The 21168-nt window shown below is 36.9% G+C and overlaps 1 protein-coding gene across 2 annotated transcripts in view; it reads left to right on the top strand.

The window, feature by feature from the left end:
• The first annotated feature begins 4384 nt into the window (after positions 1-4384).
• The window catches only part of LOC150087227 (tyrosine-protein kinase transmembrane receptor Ror2-like), a 485237-nt gene continuing 468453 nt past the window's right edge, over positions 4385-21168 (top strand). For both annotated transcript variants that reach the window (XM_090371898.1, XM_090371897.1), the window contains exon 1: positions 4385-4595. In XM_090371898.1, the coding sequence (XP_090228024.1) occupies positions 4466-4595 (130 nt within the window). In that variant the 5' untranslated portion in view covers positions 4385-4465. The remainder of the gene's footprint in view (positions 4596-21168) is intronic.

Here is a 21168-nt window from a genome sequence, read left to right as displayed (position 1 = left end):
TAGTTCTTTCTTTAATTTATTAAAATTATTCACCTCCACACAGTTTGTATAACTATTTGCTTAAGGATGTATAATTCCTTCTCTTGCACACAGTTGAGGGGTTAACTATTTCAGGTTATCTCTAATTGGCTCCCCTATTTTTAAAGAAAGTCTAACTCTAAGAAAAATTTCCTTCAATTTGAATTCCTAATTTAACCTGAAATGGTTTCCTTCATGTTTACTTTGTTTTTATAACTACACGCACGTTCTCTATCACCACAGCGAAACATGGCAGAGTCCCATTTTGGGCCTTCCCTGGAATGCATCGGTTAGTTCAAGATACAAGGAAGTGAGACTCCTCAGCATCTATCAACTGCTACAGAAAGCTTTGTTTTTATAACTACACGCACATTCTCTATCACCACAGCGAAACATGGCAGAGTCCCATTTTGGGCTTTCCCTGGAATGCATCGGTTAGTTCAAGATACAAGGAAGTGAGACTCCTCAGCATCTATCAACTGCTACAGAAAGCCAAGGTGGTCTTTGTTTACAAATGCTTTGAAGACACCAGAGTTTCCCCCTCTTTTCAGATACTTTTTCATAACTGCAGAAGAAGAAATATCGTACAATCTAAGAAATTAAGCCGACCTGAAGGTTCCACTTTTCAGAAAAGCCATAGGTCAGAAAAATATAAAATACAGAGGCCCTAAAACCTGGAACAAACTTCACCAAACCAATTCAAGAAACTACTAATTAAACACATCACCAGGAATGTCTGACTCAAATTACTTTTCACTCAACTCCTTGATTTTAAAACCACAGAGGAAATCATTATCAATATGGAAATAATGTACAAATGTTAAAGGAAACAGTTGGCAAATAGTTTGTAAATTTTGTGCATGTATCTCATCATTTTGCTTTTCTCATCATATAATTGTAAAAATGTTCACAATGATATTATAAGTAGTGATGGTTTACGAAGTCTTCTGTAGAGAAATGTACAAAAAAACTCTAATTTATTTATGTCGTTTCTGTCGAACATTACCTGTACAATTTCAGAACTGTATATTTGTACATTCATCATTTTTTAAGGGAACATCCCCTAAAAAGCCATTGGCTTATGTGTTCTTCCTCCCTTTTTGCTGTTATCTCCCAAAAAAGTGTAACATAAAATAGGGATAAATAAATTATTATTAAAAAAAATTATTATTATTTTAACAGTAAAGCCGGTTGAATTAGGCAGAAAAATAAAAGGCAATTTCAGGGATACAAATAGAAAGCATAAAGCTATAATTCTTCTTGAGGAAGAATATACTATTCAATACTTAAGATAAGTCAAAGAGGATTCCTTTCAAATGGTCAGTGGGTTTTATTGTCTCTAATTATTTCAATGTATTATAGAGAAAGTTTTCTTCCCACTGAAACAAAGTAGTAAAGTAATAAGTGAAATTACATTTGGTAACTTTTTTTTTTTTATAATATTTCAGTGATAGGAAACAGGAGGGCTTGTTATATAACTACGGCAACTAGAAGCTCAGAATTCACTGATAAATAAAATGAAGTAATGTGTTCAATAAACAGTAATCTATCATATATTATCAAAACAGCTGCTGAATATGTTTGTCCACAATTCTGCCCACGTTTTGCATAATACAGAAGAATGGTCATAACAAGGAACTAAGTTTGTAATAATGACCATAATTATACAGATTAACTTTTAATTAGGAAATTACATAATTGAATAATCACCTCTGCCATGAAGGTGTATAATGTGGCCACTCCCTGTTGTGAGTGTCCAAAACTATCACCTGGTAAAACATCAGGTCTCGATAAGGGTATTACAAGTACTCTAGTAGCATGGCATGGTATGCAAGTGAATTTTGAATAATCATGAGATTAATGTGCTGCAGCTGTTTATTGGTATATGTATATTTTAGGTGTATTGGTATATTTTAGGTGGTAGATGACTTTCATCAACCGGTGAAATACCACCACTTTGCTTACTAGAGGCTTGAAGTGGCGAAACCCATATTTAGTCTCTAGAGCAAAGTTTCCGGCATCCCCCTCCCCCCATACTTCTCCTTCAACCCATGCACGGTACTAAGTACTATAGATTTTGATACGTTTCCTGTTTGGGGTTTTCATATTAAAAAAAAAAAAAATGTGATGAAATCCAGCAACGTACATAGTATTTCTTCCATCTTTTTTTTAACCCCTATTTTGGATTCATCAAAAAATAAATAATGATAATAAGTGATATAAATTAGAATGTCTATTACTGGGAATAGGAAATGGACTTTAAAATATAACATTTCTGGTATAATAAATTAATTTTGAAAACTATTTATACAGAAATTTTATATACAACCTGTTTATATCAGAAATATTGCTGGCACAATAACGTCTCAGCAGAAAGCCATGCATTTTGACCACATTCGCCCTTTAAAAAAAATTCTGCAAGATTTCTGATATCTTTGATAAAAATTACTGGCATATTTAATTTGGTGATAATATTTCTGAAAAGTAAGTAAAATGTATTCAAAGATATTTTAGAATGTGTTCCTTTAAATGTTAAAAGCTTTATAACTCTTGCATTCTTTCAACATAATACATACACAACTCACTAATTTCATTTTATCTAGCTGTATGCTGAATTCAACTTTTAATATTCTACATATGAGACTGGCATTTGATGGAAGTTTCCTTTAATATTTTGTAATTCAATTTGAAATGGTCTAAATAATCACATAATAATATGAAGATCAGACCACAGAACTAAAATTTCCAAATTGTACTCAAGAACAATTTTGGAATTTCTACAATGGTATTTCTGACAGTCATACTGTTCTGATCACCACATGAAAAAATTAGCCACTAAATGAATTACCAAGCATTAAGTAGTAATTCATTCAATCCATACAAGATGATACAACCCTTACACTGCTACACATTTTAAAAACAAATCTTCAAGCAAAGTATCAGTGACAAAACTATTCCCCACAGAGTTTCGCCTCTATCGGGGAGGGGGGACAACAACTAATATGGTATGGTGGTCAGATCATGGGGAACCATGATCTGACCACCATACCATTTGAAATTCACTGGAGGGAGAGGGCTTAGAACTGCAGTTTCGTCTCTACAATGTATATTACAATTAATTCTTTCAGCTTTATCAGTATGCATTGTGGATGTCCAAATTGACAACAATTATTTTAATTACGATGAACTGTTTATATTCAAAAATCACTAGCCACACTAAAGTTTGAGTTTTTACAGTGCATGAGATACTGCTGGCCCCATTATAGATGTTTATCCTTACAAATGTGTCGATACAGGAAAAATAAAAATAAATAAAAGAAATTAGAGTACTGACACCGCTTAGCACATTAACAAAATTCGCCCTTTAAAAAATAGAACGTCATCTTTTCACAGGTGTAAACAACGCACCTGTTTTGAAATTTTTCATATAACAAAGTCACTAACACGATTTCATGGGAATTAATAATTATATGTGCATTTTATTTATATTTTCTTGTAATAAGATTGCTAGTAATTATTAGGTGAAGTTAAACAATTAAAAACAAAAACGAAACATAGAAATAATTTACATTAAAGATTATATCACGAACAGGAAACTGTTAAGCCTAACTCTCAAAAACCAACCTTTTATTTCTCCCTTCTACAAGAGAACGCATTCATCAAACAGTGAATTCGGTGCTTTATATATTACCTCCAAGGAATAGGAAACTTGCTGAAAGAAAAAAAAAATTGAACAAATTGAAAGACGCCTCCTATTTTCTCCGAGCAATTCGGCCAACTAAACAATTTCATTATGAATTCACGACACTTACCCTTAAAATGCGTCGAACTATGACAGCAAAAATGCAAAAAGATATTTTCAAAGCTACAATAGTAGTAGCGTCAACAGCTGCGTTATACCATTAGCGCATCTATATAACTTCAGATGAACATAAATTTTTGTGAAAAAAAAACGAAAAATATCACGGAATAAACTATCCTTGACAAATATACGTATACCACAGCCATGCACAAATCGCGTGTACGCAGGAACAAACAAACATAATAAGGTGGCGCTATTGAATCTTCTCCTGCTGCGCTTGCGCGAAAAGCGTTAGTGATAAAGAAAGGCTCGCCGCGTGTTATGGTAGACAGTTCAGATAGGGCAGGAGGTAGAAAAAAGTGGTTAGTTGATCAGGAAGCAGCTTTCTTCCGATCATCGTTCTTTAACTGCATGCGAATGAATGTTTCAGAATTGTGTCATATATATACTAAAAGTCATCTAATGAAAGTTTCGCGATTCATTTAATGAATATCAGCTTAACTCTTACGAGTTTTATGTTATCTCATTCACAAGCGTAAATTGTTCGTACTCGGCCTCCAAGGGACTGGTCTGCTGCTCCAGCCTCTAGGCAAACGGTGAACGTTACCGAGTGGGTGCATTGACTGGCACTTGCGGCTTGGAAAGATGTGGATAGGTGGCTGTATGAGGAGGCACACCAGACGATGGAGTAAAAGTAACAATTCACTACTGATTACGCTACTTGGATGGATCCTGTTGGCAAACTTGGAAGCGGTGAAAGCAGAAACTAACGGAGGTAAGAATTGTTTGCTATCTTGAATAGCGTCTGCTTTCCAATTTGCGTTCTTTTGCTATTACTATTAATTGCAAGACGAGTTTTCAGTGCAGAAGAGGTGAAGTTCATTAAATCAGTGTGGTTTATGTATCCAAAACGTGACGCATTAAGGTATGAAACATAGGTTAATTAAGCTCTGGTTTTAGCTAAAAAGTATTAAATTTTCTGTTAACTGCTATATTAACTTTCATTATCAATTTTTCTCCATTAAAAACTTTCCCCTTCAAAAGCTTTATATAGTCACAGCTTCAAAAAGCTGAAAAGAGAAGTTGCTCAGTATATTTTTTAAACTTAGATTTGATATGTTGAATATAATTAACTGCGGAAGATGATTAATTATGCGAATTCTTCGTGATGGCAAATTGCAGCAATGGCAGAATGTTGACTAATCCCTTACGCTATATTGCTCACTTATTAACAACCAATTCTACTCTTCTGCCGTAGTAAAAACAGGTTTTTAAATGACGCTAGGCTATTTAAAATGACTTGTAATTCATTATGGAGGAATTGTTTTAATATTGTGTAACTTATAGTGAAAAATGGCGCCAGCAGAAATACAATTACATGAAGTTAGGCTTTAGTAAAGAAGTATCTAGAATTTTAAGAACACCTTTCGATAATGCCCCCCTCAATATTGCAAGAAATGTTTTGTTTAAAGGAATGTATGTATTGTATAAAAATATTCATCTTCAAAGAAATGTGCAAGGAATTTCATTATTGCTTGCAGTGGTATTAGGTGTGCAGAAATGTTTGTAAGTATATTTAAAGAAATGCAGTATATGGCTACTTACTAGATATCTTTAAATCGCACATTTGTGATGTACATTGTATTTCTAACAGGACAGTCCTTTCCATTAAACACTTCAGGCACCATGCCTAGGCCTACGAAAAAAAGGGACTAAAAATATATAATTAAAATAGAATTAAGATTTTATTCCAACAGGAAAATTCTACGAACTTATTTCTAAGCACTGATTTCTAAAATAAAAAAAAATCAAAAAAAAAAAAATCATTCGTCTGCCTTTTCTATCATCAGTGGCATCATCATCATTTCTATCATCAATGGCATCATCAAAGTTTGACTAGCGGATAAGTTTACTGGAATAAGTGTTAGAAACGTTTTCGAATTTCTTTATGAACAAAAAAAAAAAAAAAAAAGAGTTAACCACAAGGGTATTTTAATAAGTGCGATAGAATGTATTAGGACTCGGATGAAAAGTGCTTAGGTCCTATGAACGCCAAAAGGCGGCCCTGATTTCAATAGGCAGAATCCACGCATTTGATTTTTTGAAGTTTAAAAACAGACCTTTTTAAACTTACCTGTATAATATTTATATTCAACAAGTAGGACTTTCAAATGTATATTTTTGCATCAACCACTATCAACCAGTATTGACTTCGATTATTAAAATTTTTAACCATTAAGATTAAACTCAACAGGATATGATCCGCCTAGAGAAAAGTAAAAAAAATTAATTAAATAATTTATATATATAGGTTACAACAGATCTGGTTTTGGAATTTTTTTTTTTTTTTTTTTTTTTGTTATTCTTACGTCAATACCAGATTAGCTTTACGAAATCTGAGCTTTGGTAAAATATCTAATCTACTAAGATTTCATTTCTAAAGGCAAGCTTAGTAGATCAGATTTGATACCCTATGAAAATATAAGAGGAATGTCGAAACAAGAAGTCCATTGGCTTCTTGATTACTTCAGTTATTAAATCCTCAAATTCACAAATTTTTTTTTTTTTTTTTTTTCCTATGATGTTCTAATGAAATGCAATTTTTTACTCCAAACGTTTTCATAAATTATGTGAAATATTTTCAAGCTCACATAGGCCTGAAGCGTCTAACATGCGACCTGTGAATCGAACAAAGTTTCTCGACTCTTGAGTGCAGCCTGCGTGATATATATATATATATATATATATATATACACACATGTGTGCACGTACTCTCTCTCTTCACAGTTCTAGAGAACTTCGGCTGATTTGATAACCATACCTTTAGTACAGTGGTTACGATCAGCGTCTTTTCATGCCGCGCGGAAAAGCCTATGTTCAAATACCATCTTGATGGGAAGAATTTTATTTGCTTTTTTTCACAACGTGGTCGAATTAGTCGGTCTCGTGCGAGGGTTGCATGATTTTTTCTTCTAGAAACTGATTTTTCGTCCAGTAAACAGTGTTTAGGGAGGAGATGCCATAAGTACTCTTTTAAAGTATACAATTACTCTGTAAAAGCCAGATAAAAGTATTGTTCGGTATGCGAGTAGTGTTATGTTGTTGTTATTTGGTTTTTAGGAGCATTAGCAACTAGGGCCGTATTGCCCCTGGAAAGGTCATTCCCCGACCTTTCCGCATCCTCGGTATATGGGGGTCACGGGCTCGAACCCCGGTCTAATCAAGAAGCATGTGCTACGCACTGCTGCCCCTGCCCAGCTGGCTACGGGTTCTGTTGTGGTCTGGTACCTGATGGGACCCCCACTTGCCCGAACACACTGCTAGGAGGTAAGCCAGGCTGCCCATTATTCTCTGGCTGGTCTTCGCTAGGATCGCCCGAGCCTCCTGGACGAAGACCAAGTTTTAAAGGGGGGGGGAGTAAGAGTGAAGGGGATGTAGATGAAGGCATTCCCCTGATTATCGGTGGAACACTGGTTCCACTAGGGGCAGGGGTATTCCCAGGGAGAGGGAAGCCATCCAGCGAGGGTGCTGGGTGTGATCGCCTGTTGGCATTGGAAAGTTAAAAAAAAAAACCACTGGATCCTACCCAATCCGAGTACTGTGTTAATAGCATCCTACCCAGCCATACAGTTGGGTTATCAGGGTGATCCTACTCTGAATGTTCCCGGGTTAGCAGTCCATGTAGGTGGAAGTAGGTCAGTTTAGGGAAATACTTCAAGACTTAAGTTCTAGGTAGGGATAACAGTAGAGTCGTGTCCAGTTTAAGTCAAGTCTAGATTCAGTTGGCAAAAGTTTTAGGTGAGGATGCCCATTTTGATCCTCAGGTTAGGAGAAAGGTGCAGAGGGAGACATTAGTCACGGTCAGGAGGAGTGTAATTTTCTATGGTCATTATTGTTCTTCTGCTGGTGAAATCCTAATGAGCGAACTTGGTGAAAGCTTGGTAGTACTGTTGGTCTGGTATTGAAAGGTGCTCTATCTTGTAGAAAGTCGTGTATATCTGTGATTAGTTGGCTATGAAGGTCCTTGTAGCGAGGGCAGATGTAGACTAGATGATGCCAGTCGTCTCTGGGTGCAGTGCCAGTAGGGCTCTGCCTAATGCCCAGAGATGTTAGTTTTGATCGATGAGGCCCTGTTAATACGAAGGTGGTATATAAACCATGAGAGAACCATTGGAGGTTTGGGATAAATAATTGCTATTTCTCGTATAAACTTCTTTGTGTTGGGCCCCTTGGTGGAATCGGACCATCGTGCTTGTCAGATTTGGTTCAGTTTGCTAGAGAGAGAGTGTGCTTTCTTGCTTAATATTATTTAAAGTGTTGGTGTGGTCATAGATGGTTGTGGGGGGTACCGCGGGAGAGACTAAAGTGAACTCCTCTATGGATAACTGCTAGGTCCAGGGGAAGAATTCCAGCAAGGATTGGAGGGCTGGAGTACTCATTGTGCAGTTGGCTCTAGTGATTTTCAGCAGGATACACCTTTGGATAGTTTCTAGTTTTTTATAGTTTCTGAGAATGTTAGTCTTGGGGAACCAAACTCCTGCTCCATACGTTACCACTGGAAGAAAAATTGATTTGTGGGGGAGAGAAAGGGAACGTCAATTTAAGCTCCAATCTCTCCTGCAAATGTAGCATATCAGACGTGTAATTTCTTACTTTAGTATACAGATAGGCTGGATAGCGATGGAAATCAGTTTGGAGTCCAAGACAATGACAAGATACTTCAGTTCTATAATAAGTTTCATAGTTTCCCCACCAATTTAATTTTTGGGAGGGCGGGTCTTGTGGTCTGCAGGGTGCCTTTTTAAAAGTATTGATTCTGACTTCTCAAGCATATGGAGATAAACAACCCCAGTGATCATTTTTCCAGGAAAAAAAAAAAAAAAAAAGAATCCCATAAACTCACTGAACAGAGAACACACTGACTTGGGGCTGTCACGAACATGTTTAAGCACACACCTGGTTTTTCTGTGCCCCAAACACGAACAATAGAAATTTTTATTTATTTTTTTTGTTTTTTCATACATCACATAGGATATTTATATACCGTATATTGTAGTCGAAGCACTGGATATTATATTTGTTACCGTGCGCTAATTGGAGAAATGAATGGGCTTTATGACAGATGCGCAGAGAATTTTTTCGGGTCGCGCATGAAGTTGTTACTTCTTTGCTATATTTTTTTTTTTTTTGTTAGCAATAATGAATTATTATAATAATGAATAATTATTCATTATTATGAATAATAATTCATTAGCAATAATAATGAATTATTATTGCTAAAGCGTCTGAAATTTAACGCACAGCGTATGTTAAATAACTTGTTTTCCCCATACATATCACATATACTGCAACCGAAGCACTGAATATTATGTTTGATTAGAGGAATGAATAAGCAATATGGTGGATATACAGAAACAAAATGTTCTCGGTCCGCGCATGAAAGTTGTTTGCATTTTTCTCGTGTTTTTTTTTTTTTGTTATCAGTTTACTAAATACATGAATTATTACTATTTGCTTATTTTATTAATCGCAGCAGAAAGGTTAAATACCTGTTATTTTATTTAATATTATTACTATATATAATACCACTCATATACCACGTGAAACTAATAATACAGTTTATTAAGCTATTGGCTTAAATTACTGTTTTTAGGTGACGTTTCAGGCATCTTACCGATACCCATCATCAGACCTTTCGGTAAGATGCCTGAAACTTCACCTTAATGAATAGTACTTTAGGCGAATAGTTTAATAAACTATATTATTAATTCACATGGTATTAAATATAATAATAACAACATCCCTTCCAAATACGGAGGATGCGGAAAGGTCAAGGAATGACCACCGCATATCCCCGAGCAATATGGCCTTAGTTGCTAATGCTCCAAAAAACCAAATAACAACAAACAACATCCCTTCCCGTCTATATTTCCTTTATTATTAAAATCCGTGACGAAATCAATAAACGGCACTACGAAAACATTGGCAATGTACTAAGGTAATTTATTAAGTCAGCCTGAACTACGTATTGCTGCTGCTGTTGTTGTTGTTATTGGGATTAACGACATAAGGGCTACTGAGGCCAAATTGTGTCTGTTCATAGTTTATTTACAGGCAACATTTCGTTAGAGATGTTAAATTATATGCTCCTGTACAGGCCAATATGTTTTAAATACGTGAAAAGTTCTTGTATATCGGCTTCATTTCCTAATATATGAGACAAATTATGAGCTGTTCAACGTTAAGAGTGACCGGAAAGTGTTTGATCGAACGGTTGAATATAAGGGACACTCAACCAGAAAATGACGAACCGTAAGATGCGTCTGCCCACTAGCAGGAAGAGATGGGTATGGTGAGTGTGTCCAATTCTGAGCCTTGCTAATACCATTTCTTCTCGTCTGTTTCGTCGGAAGCTAGAGAACTACAGCTTTGGATCTTCTTTTATCTGGTAACGTTTATTGTTGATGATACCTTTCCAGATCTGTGACCATTTATCGTAGCACGCTTTACAAATGACAGACTTATAGTCGCTGTAAGGAACCTGAGGGTGTTGTGAGAAAGAGGGTTGAGGACGTTTAGCGGCAAAGTCGGCACTTTCATTTCCAGGAATGCCAGAATGGCCTGGGATCCAGCAGAAACTGATCGATTTATTGGACACACTGCAACAGAATAGCTGGGAATGAATCTGTTTCAAGATAGGATGAGAATATGAGAACTTCTTTATGGCAGAGACAGCATTGAGGGAGTCGGTGTAAATTATGGCAGGTGAGATGGAAAGCTCAATCTTACTAAGCGCTAACTTAATGGTATAATTCAGCTGTGAAGACGCTGCAAGCTAGTGGTAGTGTGGTTGAATTCGTACATGAAGGAAAAACTGCAGCAGCACCTCCCATTTTGTCAGTTTTGGAACCATCTGTATAAATTTTATAGGCATGGTTGTTCATAGTAGCATGAACTGAGTGTAACTGTCTGATATTGCAGCGTGGTATAATATTTTTCCCCCACTGCAGAAAGATACGTATTGCATTTCACATGCTGTTGATTATAAAGTATTACAAAACGTGTAGTGAATATTACCTTGGGAGGTATGTACAATGAAGTGAAAACAGTTACTTGTATATTATGAGTAAATAAATTAATTAGTTATAAGATAATTAGTTATATTTTGCTTCTGTTAATAACAAATTAAAATTCAATTAATTTAAGAAATAAAGCTCTATGCGCCTGAAATGCACACGTTAACCCTCTTCCCCCCCGTTTTGCTATACCAACATTTTTCTTATTAATGTTGGGGAGAAAAGTTAAGCATTAAAATCAAAATTATCCAATTAGCAATATGTGAAAGATAACAATAAGTTGTATCTACACTGAATTTCTGAAATGTGTGTATTTGTTGCAAATAAAATAGGCTTTCGAAATGCGTGTACTGCAAAAATGAGATTGTTTTGTAATTTTATTTATTACTGATTTTAGATAGACGTAAAATAAGCAAAAATTGCACACACTTTAAATTTGAACTTTTTTAAATGTAAATCCCAAACACGAGAGGTATTAGAACCTATAGTACTTAGTACCCTGCTTGGGTTGGAGGTTGAGAAGACGAAAGAAGATATTTGTTGACATTGGACTTGCACTTCTGCAGACTGTAATTTTCAGGAAATACGTATGAAGGAAAGTTGTTCCAGAAAACGGCAGTTGAATAAATAAATGAGGAAGATGAAAAGTTGGTTCTGTGAGTTTGAAGTTGGACAGTAAATTGCTGGTGGCGGCACGTGTTCGAACTGTTTTGAAAGAGAGAGCGGGAATTATAGAAGCCAATTCAGAAAAACGGTGCCCATGGAAGTATCTGTAGAAGAGGCATGCAGCAGAAACAGTATGTCTATGAGACAGCGAGTGGAGAGACTCTGTTAGAGATGAATCATTCATTAACCTAACTGCCCTCTTCTGAACGGAATCAAGAAGCCTGAGAGGGGTTTTGTGGGCACCACCTCAGATGTGGGAACAATATTCCACGGCAGGGAAGATTTGCGATTTGTACAGAGTGAACAGCTGTTTGGAAGAAAAGTAACGCCGAGAGCGAAAGAGAAAACCATGTTTATTAGATGCAGAGGAAGCAATATTTGTAATGTGCTTGTGCCAAGAGAGTTGAGAAGTCAGGTTAATCCCCAAAAGAGTTATATCATTTTGCCTAGAAATCGGAGTGTCACTAAAGATAAGCATAGGAGCAGAAGAATCCTTTTTGCGAGATATAAGACAAGACTGAGTTTTAGAAGGGTTGAAATCAACTAAGTTGTCCTTGCCCCACTGGAAAATTTCCTGAAGATCGGTATTTAAGGAATTGGTAGCAGATTTTCGAGAAGTTGAAGCTGATTGAACAGGGCAATGTTTCTCAAAATGGAAAGTGGAATGCAATGTGTTTTAATCGGCAAAAATATGGATAGGATTTGCAGTCAATGGAAGAAGGTCATTAATATTCAAGAGGAAAAGAGTGGGGGAAAGAACTGAACCTTGAGGGACACCGGCATTTGTGGAGAAGTTAGAAGACAGAGAGCCATCTACCCTCACCCTCAGTGAGCGATCAGAGAGAAAACTGGATAACCAATTACTAAAAACAGTTGGCAAACCATAAGATGGAAGCTTGTTTAGAAGACCTTTATGCCAAACGCGATCGAAAGCCTTTAAGATATCAAGAGCAACTAATTGTGTTTCACCTAACCTTTTCATTGAATTAGTCCATAAATGGGTAACATAAGCCAAAACATCACCAGTGGATCGACACTGACGGAATCCATACTGGCGATCGTTGATCAGACGGAAGGTTTCTAGGTAGTTTAACAGTTGGCGGTTAATTGATTTCTCCATTACTTTAGAAAGAGTAGAAATAATTGCAATGGAACGATAATTGGATGGGAGGGATTTGTCACCCTTTTTAGGAACTGGCTGGATATGAGCATTCCAAGCAGAAGGAAAAACACTTTTGGAATAAGAAAGTGAAAGGGCGGCAAAGAATAGGAGTAAGTTCAGGACCACAGGTTTTGAGAACAAATGGAGAAATACCATCGGGATATGGAGTTTTCTTAGTATCAAGATTCGTCAAGATCCTTCTGACTTCCTTTTGACTGAAGACCACAGGAGACATTGAATGGAGCGTGTTGGAATGGTGGGAAGTGTTTTACCAAGATCATTAATATATGAGTTGGAAGAAAAATTGGATGCTAGCAGGTCAGCTTTATCCTTGGCTGAAGTGACAACAGAACCATCTGGTTTGGACAGAGGTCGGAGCAGAGATGGGCAAAAGCTTTGGCAAGGGACCAGAATTCTCGGCTACCATTAGGGCAAGAAGAAGCAAGTTTTCCACTCTTATCCTGTTCAAACTCTAGTTTGGACTGATTAATAACTGCTTTACAATTGTTGCGAGCTTTGGAGTAGGCAGAAAATGAAACTGGAGAATTAGAAACAAGCCAATTACGAAAAGCAAAGCTGATAAAACACCTCCTTGAGGGATACCTCAAGTGAGTGTGTATTCTGCACGGAATTCTTGATGTTGTACAATTAGGTTTCTTGGCTTCAAAATGATCTTGATAATCTGTAATACGGAAGTAAACAGACAAAATATTTTCAAGGGCAGATAAGGAAACCTTATTAAAAGCTACCTTAATGTCAAGGAATATGATATAAATTTGGGCCTTTTCATTTAAAGCTTCTTGTACTCTGAAGAGAGTCTCCAACAAATTAGTAATAGTGAATCTTCTTTGTACTATAGTGTGGGGGTGGCATGTGCGCAAAACTCTGGATTAAAGCAGGGAGGATGGCTTTTCAAAGAGTTTTAAAAGCGAACAACTGATCGATATGGGCCGAAAGTCTGATATATTGCGGTTTACTGTGGCCAGGCGACTCCACAAAGGTGGACTGTTTGCCCGACTGCCAGTACGCTGTGTTCCTTTACACCTACCCATCGGAGACACCGTTTACAGTGGTACATCGAATACAAGAACTGGACAGCAGCGCAATGGGGTAAGGTACTCTTTACTGATGATATTAGATTCAGTCTCAGCAGCCATTCTGGACGTCAGCTAATCTGGCGAGAGGTTGGCACACGTTATCATCCCGCAAACATCACTGAAAGGGATGGATATGGCTGTCGAGGTGTTCTCGTCTGGGGTCTTGGATGGACATACACAATTCCAGATACTGGAATCGGTTCTGTAACCGGTGCACGCTACTGTACTGAGGTAAACCTTCCCCATGTGCGTCTGTTCCGAGGTGCCATTGGCCCCGAGTTCGTGTTTATGGATGATAACGCCACACCCCATCGCATTGCAGCTGTTGATATGCTTTTGGAAAGTGAGGACATTGTTCGTATGGATTGGCCTGCCCGTTCTTCCCTCCGCATCGAGCGCATATGGGACGCCCTGGGGAGGCGCCTAGCGGCACGTCCACACCCACTAGAAAATGTTCATCAGCTGAAGATGGCGCTGACAGAGGAATTGACGGTGTTACCGCAAGAACTTAACAACTTTGTTCTAAGTATGGACAGGCGATGCAAAGCCTGCATCGACATTAAGGGTGGCCATATCTCCTACTGAGGACCACCTCTTCCCTTTGTTCCATCTTTGGCAGTGATGCATTTATATCATGGCAGCCAGTGCTATGTTGCCATTTTTGAATAAAGTCCCTCTGTACCGTTTTGTTTCCGTTGTGTCGGTGTTGTTTTCTTCATCATTTCTCTACCTCACGAGGTTCCTTTCGTATGCTTTTCCAATATCCAAGCCACCCCTATGAGAAGCTACAGGTGAAAACCTGACTGATCCTTAAGTTTTGCACACCAGTGTAGTACACTGAGTGATAAAATAGAGGTTTACGGAACGTAAGGTAACGGACAAAATTTTTCTGGATTGCTTCGATTTTGTTATTGTGCTAGGATTCTAGATGGGTGAGCGAATTCAAGGATTGGCAGAACAATACTTTTATAAAGGATAACAGCATATCTGTAGTTTTTTAACTTGTGGGTGCTCCATTTGATAAATCCTAGTGTTTTGAATGCTTTGCTTGTGATTTTAACCACATAGGCATCAAATTTAGCACTGCTGGAGAAGAGAATCCCGAAGTCGTTAACTTGGTCACACCTTTCAATGATCACAGAATTAATAGCGTACTCTGTGTTTATTAGTTTTGTAGATCTGCAGGATGAGAAAGATTATTTTGCACTTCGAGAGGGTTAGCAGTACAGGAGAGAGAGAGAGAGAGAGAGAGAATGAATTTGATGGCGCATTGAAGCTGTTAAGAATCGTAATCTCCTTCACTGCTGAGTAGATCTTAAGATCATCTGCATAAACAGCAACTTGAACATTGGAGGTGCGGATGAAAGAAGGAAGATCATTTATGAAAACAATGAAAAGTAGAAGACCTATGGGGAGCTTCGGAGTACTCCACTTAGTAGTATAAAATGGTCAGAGTTCACTCGATTGATGATAATGTTCAAGGGACGAGGCGTAATATAGCTGCGTAGCCATGAGAGCAAAGGGTCACGGATACTATTTAGCTTAAGTTTTTTCAGAAGTTGTTCGTGCGGGACTTTATCAAATGCCTTAGATATATCTGTGTAGACTGCATCAACTTGAAGGTGGTTATCAATAACTTCAGAGGTGTATTGCCAGAAAGGAAGCAAATTTGTGACTACTGATTTTGCTAATACTCTTATCGAAGATAACTTTCGAACATCACAACGCTGTCAGCCTCGACTACTACTGTGGATGTAACTTAAAAAAAATTTTCTGTTTATACTCCAGCACGACAACCAAGTCAGTAGAGTTTACAATAAATCGTCAATACAAATATTTATCGTATTTAGTAGTCACGGGCTTGAACCCCGGTCCAACTCAAGGAACGCGTGGTATGCACTCCCGCTCCTGACCACTGGGCTACGTCAGGCTTATGCCGAGAAATAACTCTGGTTAATAGAAAACTTCCTACAATCCAGTCTAAATCTCTTTCCGTGTAGTTTAAACATATGGCCTCCAGTACAGGAATCATTAATAACCGAAAATTTCGCCTTCATTCATGTTAGTACCCCTCCTCAGAGGCGTATAGATCCCAGTGAAGTATTTATAGAACCTAAGGTTGCCATAATCTGTAGACTACGCCTCGTTGATAGCACAGTGCATATGTGCACCGTCCTCCCCACACAGACTGTAAAATGTCCGGTTCGAAACCCGTCACTGACGCAAGGAATTATGGGATTTTTTACAACGTGGTTGATTTACTCGGCCTTACGCAATGTTGCATGGTTTTTTAAATAAATAAATAAATTTTCTGTTTATACTCCGGGACGACCAAACAGTCAGAGGAGTTCACGAGATAGACAGAATACAAGAAACAGCACCGCATTCAGCAGTTACGGCCTTGAACCCCGCTCACTCAAGGCACTTGTACTTTATCCGCGTGCCTGACTATTCGGCTACTGCGGCCTTCCCATCTGTAAATCCTGGTTTTCGGTCCAGCAAACGGACAAAGCGACCACAGAACACACAATTTAGAGATATTTATACGTGTGTGTGTGTGTGTGTGTGTGTGTGTGTGTTATTATTTTTTTTTTTTTGTATAATATTGAAGATAATAATATAGAAGATAATTCAAGCAGACAATACCAAACTGGATTTAAAGAAACGCAAGGGATAATAATTTAGTTAAATACAAAATTTATGATTCTATAGCTAAAGAAACGCGTTGAAAACTAAAAAAAAAAATTAAATAAAAGCAATTCGAAAAATATAAAAGGGTTAGAGGAAATAGAAAATTACATTCATCCCTTGCGTTTCTTTAAATCCAGCTTGGTATTGTCTGCATGAATTATCTTCTATATTATTATCTTCAATATTATAAAAAATATTTTATACACATATGGTCGTAATGCATAATTGCTTTAGCAAGTGCATTGGCCCATAAGTATTAGTTACAGTTTGTTTACAATTTATTAACTTTCTTTCCATATTACTCTACGCTATATATGTATATAGTGTAGTATGGTGTAAGTCGCTGATGCGCCTGAAAACTACAACATCGGCAGTCCACGTAATACTAAATGTTTCCTTGTACGTTGTTCTCTTGCGGTCTCAGCTGACGGGTTGCCTGTATTTGGACCTTTTTAAAGAAGTTCGATGGTCCTCCATACTTGGACACTGTATCCCTACAGGCAAATGTTCGATAAATTGTCGATGAGCCACAATGGACCTTTCTTGCCTCCTATTTGCACTGCTTGGAGAAGTTTCACGTTTGATCAAACCGCAACGTCCAAATTCCTTTCTTCCTCTACTTTTTTTTTCATTCATTCCGACCAAGTGTATAAGTTATTTTGGGGTTGGTATTCCCCAAGTGTAAGACTGCATTTTGCTCCATTAAAACACAGCTGACACTTTTCTAACAATCCATGACGCTCATATGCAAATCATTCTGAAGGAGAGCTGCTAGGCGCTGACCATTAACTGCTCTACAGATCTTCTCATCTTCTGCAAATTTTGACATCACGATCTTTATTCCTTCCTTTATCATTTATGAAAGTCAGAAACAACAGTAGGCCCAGAACCGATCCTTGGGAAATCCTACTTCTAACGTTAGACCAATCTGAAGGGTAGCCATAATCACAGCTCTCTGCTTTGTTCCTAGCAGCCACCCTGATTCCAACAATTTCCAGCTTATAAAGTAGCCTCTCATGAGGAACTGAGTGAGTTGCTTTGCTAAAATCCAAATAATCAATGTTGAACTTATTTTTTTACAATCCGTTAATGAATAACTCTGTTTAAAAAAAAAAAAAAAAAAAAACCGCTAACCAGGTTAGTTAAACATGATTTTTCCTTATGTTAAAATTATCGATAACTTTAAGTTCTAAGGTTGGAATGATAATTAAAAGGAACGGAAACCTTATTTTTGGAGGTAAGTTCCGAGAATGAGGTTTTCCGTTCCTGTTATTTAACATGATTTTTCCTTAAACTGTGTAGCCTTCAAAATTTTTAATTTCTTCCTAAATGCTGTCTATTGCACCCTTTATCGTTTCCTCCATGATTTTCTCCCGCTACTGAAGTCAGATCTACAGTTAGCCAGTTCACTCTTAGAATCTCCTTTATGCGGTAATACGTTATCATTTCTCTAATCCGGAAAAATCTCTCCCGAGAGCAATAAGACACTCATAATTAACCTCAAGGGTATAATGAATTAATTTTCTCCCTCCCTTTTCATGATTACTTAAATATGCCATTAAATTAATTAATTTAAAAAAATAACTACAAAAGGCTTACTTTGCTTTAGGTTCGAAAGTTTTTTTTTTTCTAATAAACAATCATTTGTAATTTCAGTATCGCTGTTCAGCTTCACTCGCTCAGCCTCTCACTAAGGGGTTTTGTTTGTAAAGATCAATGCGAAATACCTGTTCAGTTCTTTTGCCACATCCATTACGCAAGGGCCCGATTTCATTTGTTTTCCTCTACTTCACATGCTTGCAAAACATAAATTTATTTTTGGTTTCTGGAAGGGTAAGTGAGATCAAAGCCAAATTTTAAGCATGCTAGTAATGAAGAGGCTCCGTAAAGAGCTGTCTTAAAATTCCTAATTGCATTGACGGTCGATTGTCTTTACTATATACAGAAATTGTCAACTTCAGAAAACAAAAGTGAGAAGGCACTTTGTATTCCATGTAGTCATTGAAATACAGTGTTAATCCCGTTAATTGAACATTTCTCCCCCCCCACCCCACCCCATGTTCGCGCCATTTTGTATATTTTCAATAAAATTATAGAGTGGATTTTTTTTTTTTCGGAAAATGCATGTGCAATGTGTGTGTTTCATATTTTATAACTATAATAATTTTAATAAAAACACTGAACTTAACCCATTTTTCAAACTGTTTACAAAAGGGTTAAATGATCCTACGCAAACTTTATTATCCGATGGATTCATTTAAATATTAATTCTTATCTTAGAGATACCAATTTCTTCCAAAAAACAAAACGATACCAGACCTCTTTTGAAATGTTTTTGTTAGATGAAAACTGTTTTGAAGAAAAATTGTTAGATTAAATCAGTGCCGAAAAAAGGAGAGAGGCCCGAACAGGACACTTACCCGTGTCAAAGACAGCGGTGTAACAATCCATACAAAACTTGAGCTAGGGGCATGTTATACATGTAATTTGGAGTGGGGAGTGCGTGTTTAATATTCTACCAAGGAATTACTTCAGTCCTAGGTGAAATGCTTTTGTTGGTTGAATCAAGCTTGAGGAAAAATGATCTGTCTTCTTTTTCAAACGAGCGCATAAGAGGAAACAATGACATTACAACTTGGGATCTAAAGTTATGGTTAATAGGTTTTTCCGGAATTTGGAGCTCTGGGCCAAAATGTACTAAGCGCGTGGTGGACTTGTTTTTTTTTTTTTTTTTTTTCTATTCCTCTTTCATACGAAGGAGTTGATTTAAAAAAAAAAAAAAAAAAAAAATCAATTACATGACATCTGAGTTAAAATTAGAACAATCTGGGAAAGGTGGAATAGCTCCAGAAATTGAAGATTGGGATGCAGTAGTAGATCTTGTGCCGGTTTTCGTAGAGCCAATTAAATAACACATTCCTAATTATATGAAATTAGGGGGATTATATTTTCCTTTTATATGTTTTTGTTACCAGTTGGATTTTTAAATTGGCCGGTTACTGCAATCGTTTTAATCTTCACAGAACAACAACCTATGCTTTGTAACTTATTGCTCTATATCACTCTCATGAACGGGGAGAGCTCGTTGTGAAAGCAAAGTTTGGTCTATGTTTAGCATTAAGACCATTGTTTTAACTGCAGTTTTTAAATCTTGCTTTCTGCAAAATCACATGAAAGGACAAGACTCTCCTAATTTCAATAAGTCAAATATCTGTAGCCAAATGCTTGAAATGAAAGCACTTCACCTATGCAGACTGTGTGTATTCAACGTTTACATTCGTATATAACGAGGTAACATCTAGTGAGAATAAATTGTCATTGTCGCCAAGTCTACAGTCTTTGAGATTATTAAATAATGTATCGTAGTTCTTAATCCCAGATTGTATTACCTCTCTAAAGGGTTTTATAATGCTATATACATGTGTGGCTAAGGATGAAAATGCCGAGTTCCTGTAGGAAACAATAGGTCGAATAGGAAATCCAGTCTTGTGTAATTTTACCTGACCTAAAAGTGCGGCAATTTGTATGTTCTGGCCTTTAATTCCTTTAAATGGGCCATAATAATGTAGTCGTTTATTCGATACGTGGTTATATACGAATGTAAACGTTGAATATCCATTAGATATTATTTGGGATATGTTAAATAAAAACTCGATACCGATTAATTATGCGAAGCTATCTATTATGGAAATTTTTCACTTAATTAAACTGTTAGTTGAGGCCAATTATATCACCTTTCGAGACAAGGTGTACAAACAAATTTTTGGATTACCAATGGGTTTTAGCCTGAGCGGCTTGATGTCAGAGATCTATCTCTCAACGATGAGCGTATATATTTGACACCTTTTTCGACCCCGTATCACATACTATGGGAGGTATTTAGACGATGTTCAAGTTATTACTGATAGTAGTACTATCCAAGAAATTTTACATTCGTTTAATAATATTCATTCTAGACTTAAATTTACATTGGAAAGGGAGGATACGGATACAAACAATAGTAATATCAAAAAATATTTTATTTCTGTCCCATATGTTGAACAGTGGCACAAACAGCTTATTAGATTCTTTAAAGATACCGAATTTAAATTTGTGGCCAGGCCAATACGGAAATTACACACTATACTGAACAATCGCTCCGTTCTTTCCGTGTTCGCAACACAAACTAATGATCTGATATACAACATTTCTTGCGGTGATTGTGACTCGTCTTACCAAGGTTCGACGCGATTTTCTCTGAATATTCGTGTAAATCTCAACATGAAGTCTCAGTTCGTGCTTCTCGTTCAGCAGCGTCAGAATTAGCCTTTCATGACATTAACGAAAAACATACTTTTTTATTTAACGAGGCCAAAATACTTGATGTTCAACGTAATTATACGCGTCTATTAATTGCAGAAACCGTAGAAATTAAATTACACGAGAGTTCTGTTAATGTTCGGCGGCCATATTTGATCTCCGATGCGTGGACATTTACGCGCGTGCGCGAAGACAAATAATCACTATTTAAGTTTCAGGTTCAACCCTATTCGGTAATTTTCATTCCTGTGATCACGACATACGGTCGAAAAGCGTTGTCAGCTTCAGGAAGGAAAATCATTTTGAATATTTTCGTTAGATTCCTTTTAATTGTGTTAAATTGATTTGAATTGTGTT

This window comes from Mastigoproctus giganteus, chromosome 4 (genome assembly GCF_048544385.1).
Source record: "Mastigoproctus giganteus isolate SK-2022 chromosome 4, ASM4854438v1, whole genome shotgun sequence".
Lineage (NCBI taxonomy): Eukaryota > Metazoa > Arthropoda > Arachnida > Uropygi > Thelyphonidae > Mastigoproctus > Mastigoproctus giganteus.
Note: the sequence above shows the minus strand (reverse complement) of the source record. Positions and strands in the feature narration are given on the sequence as shown.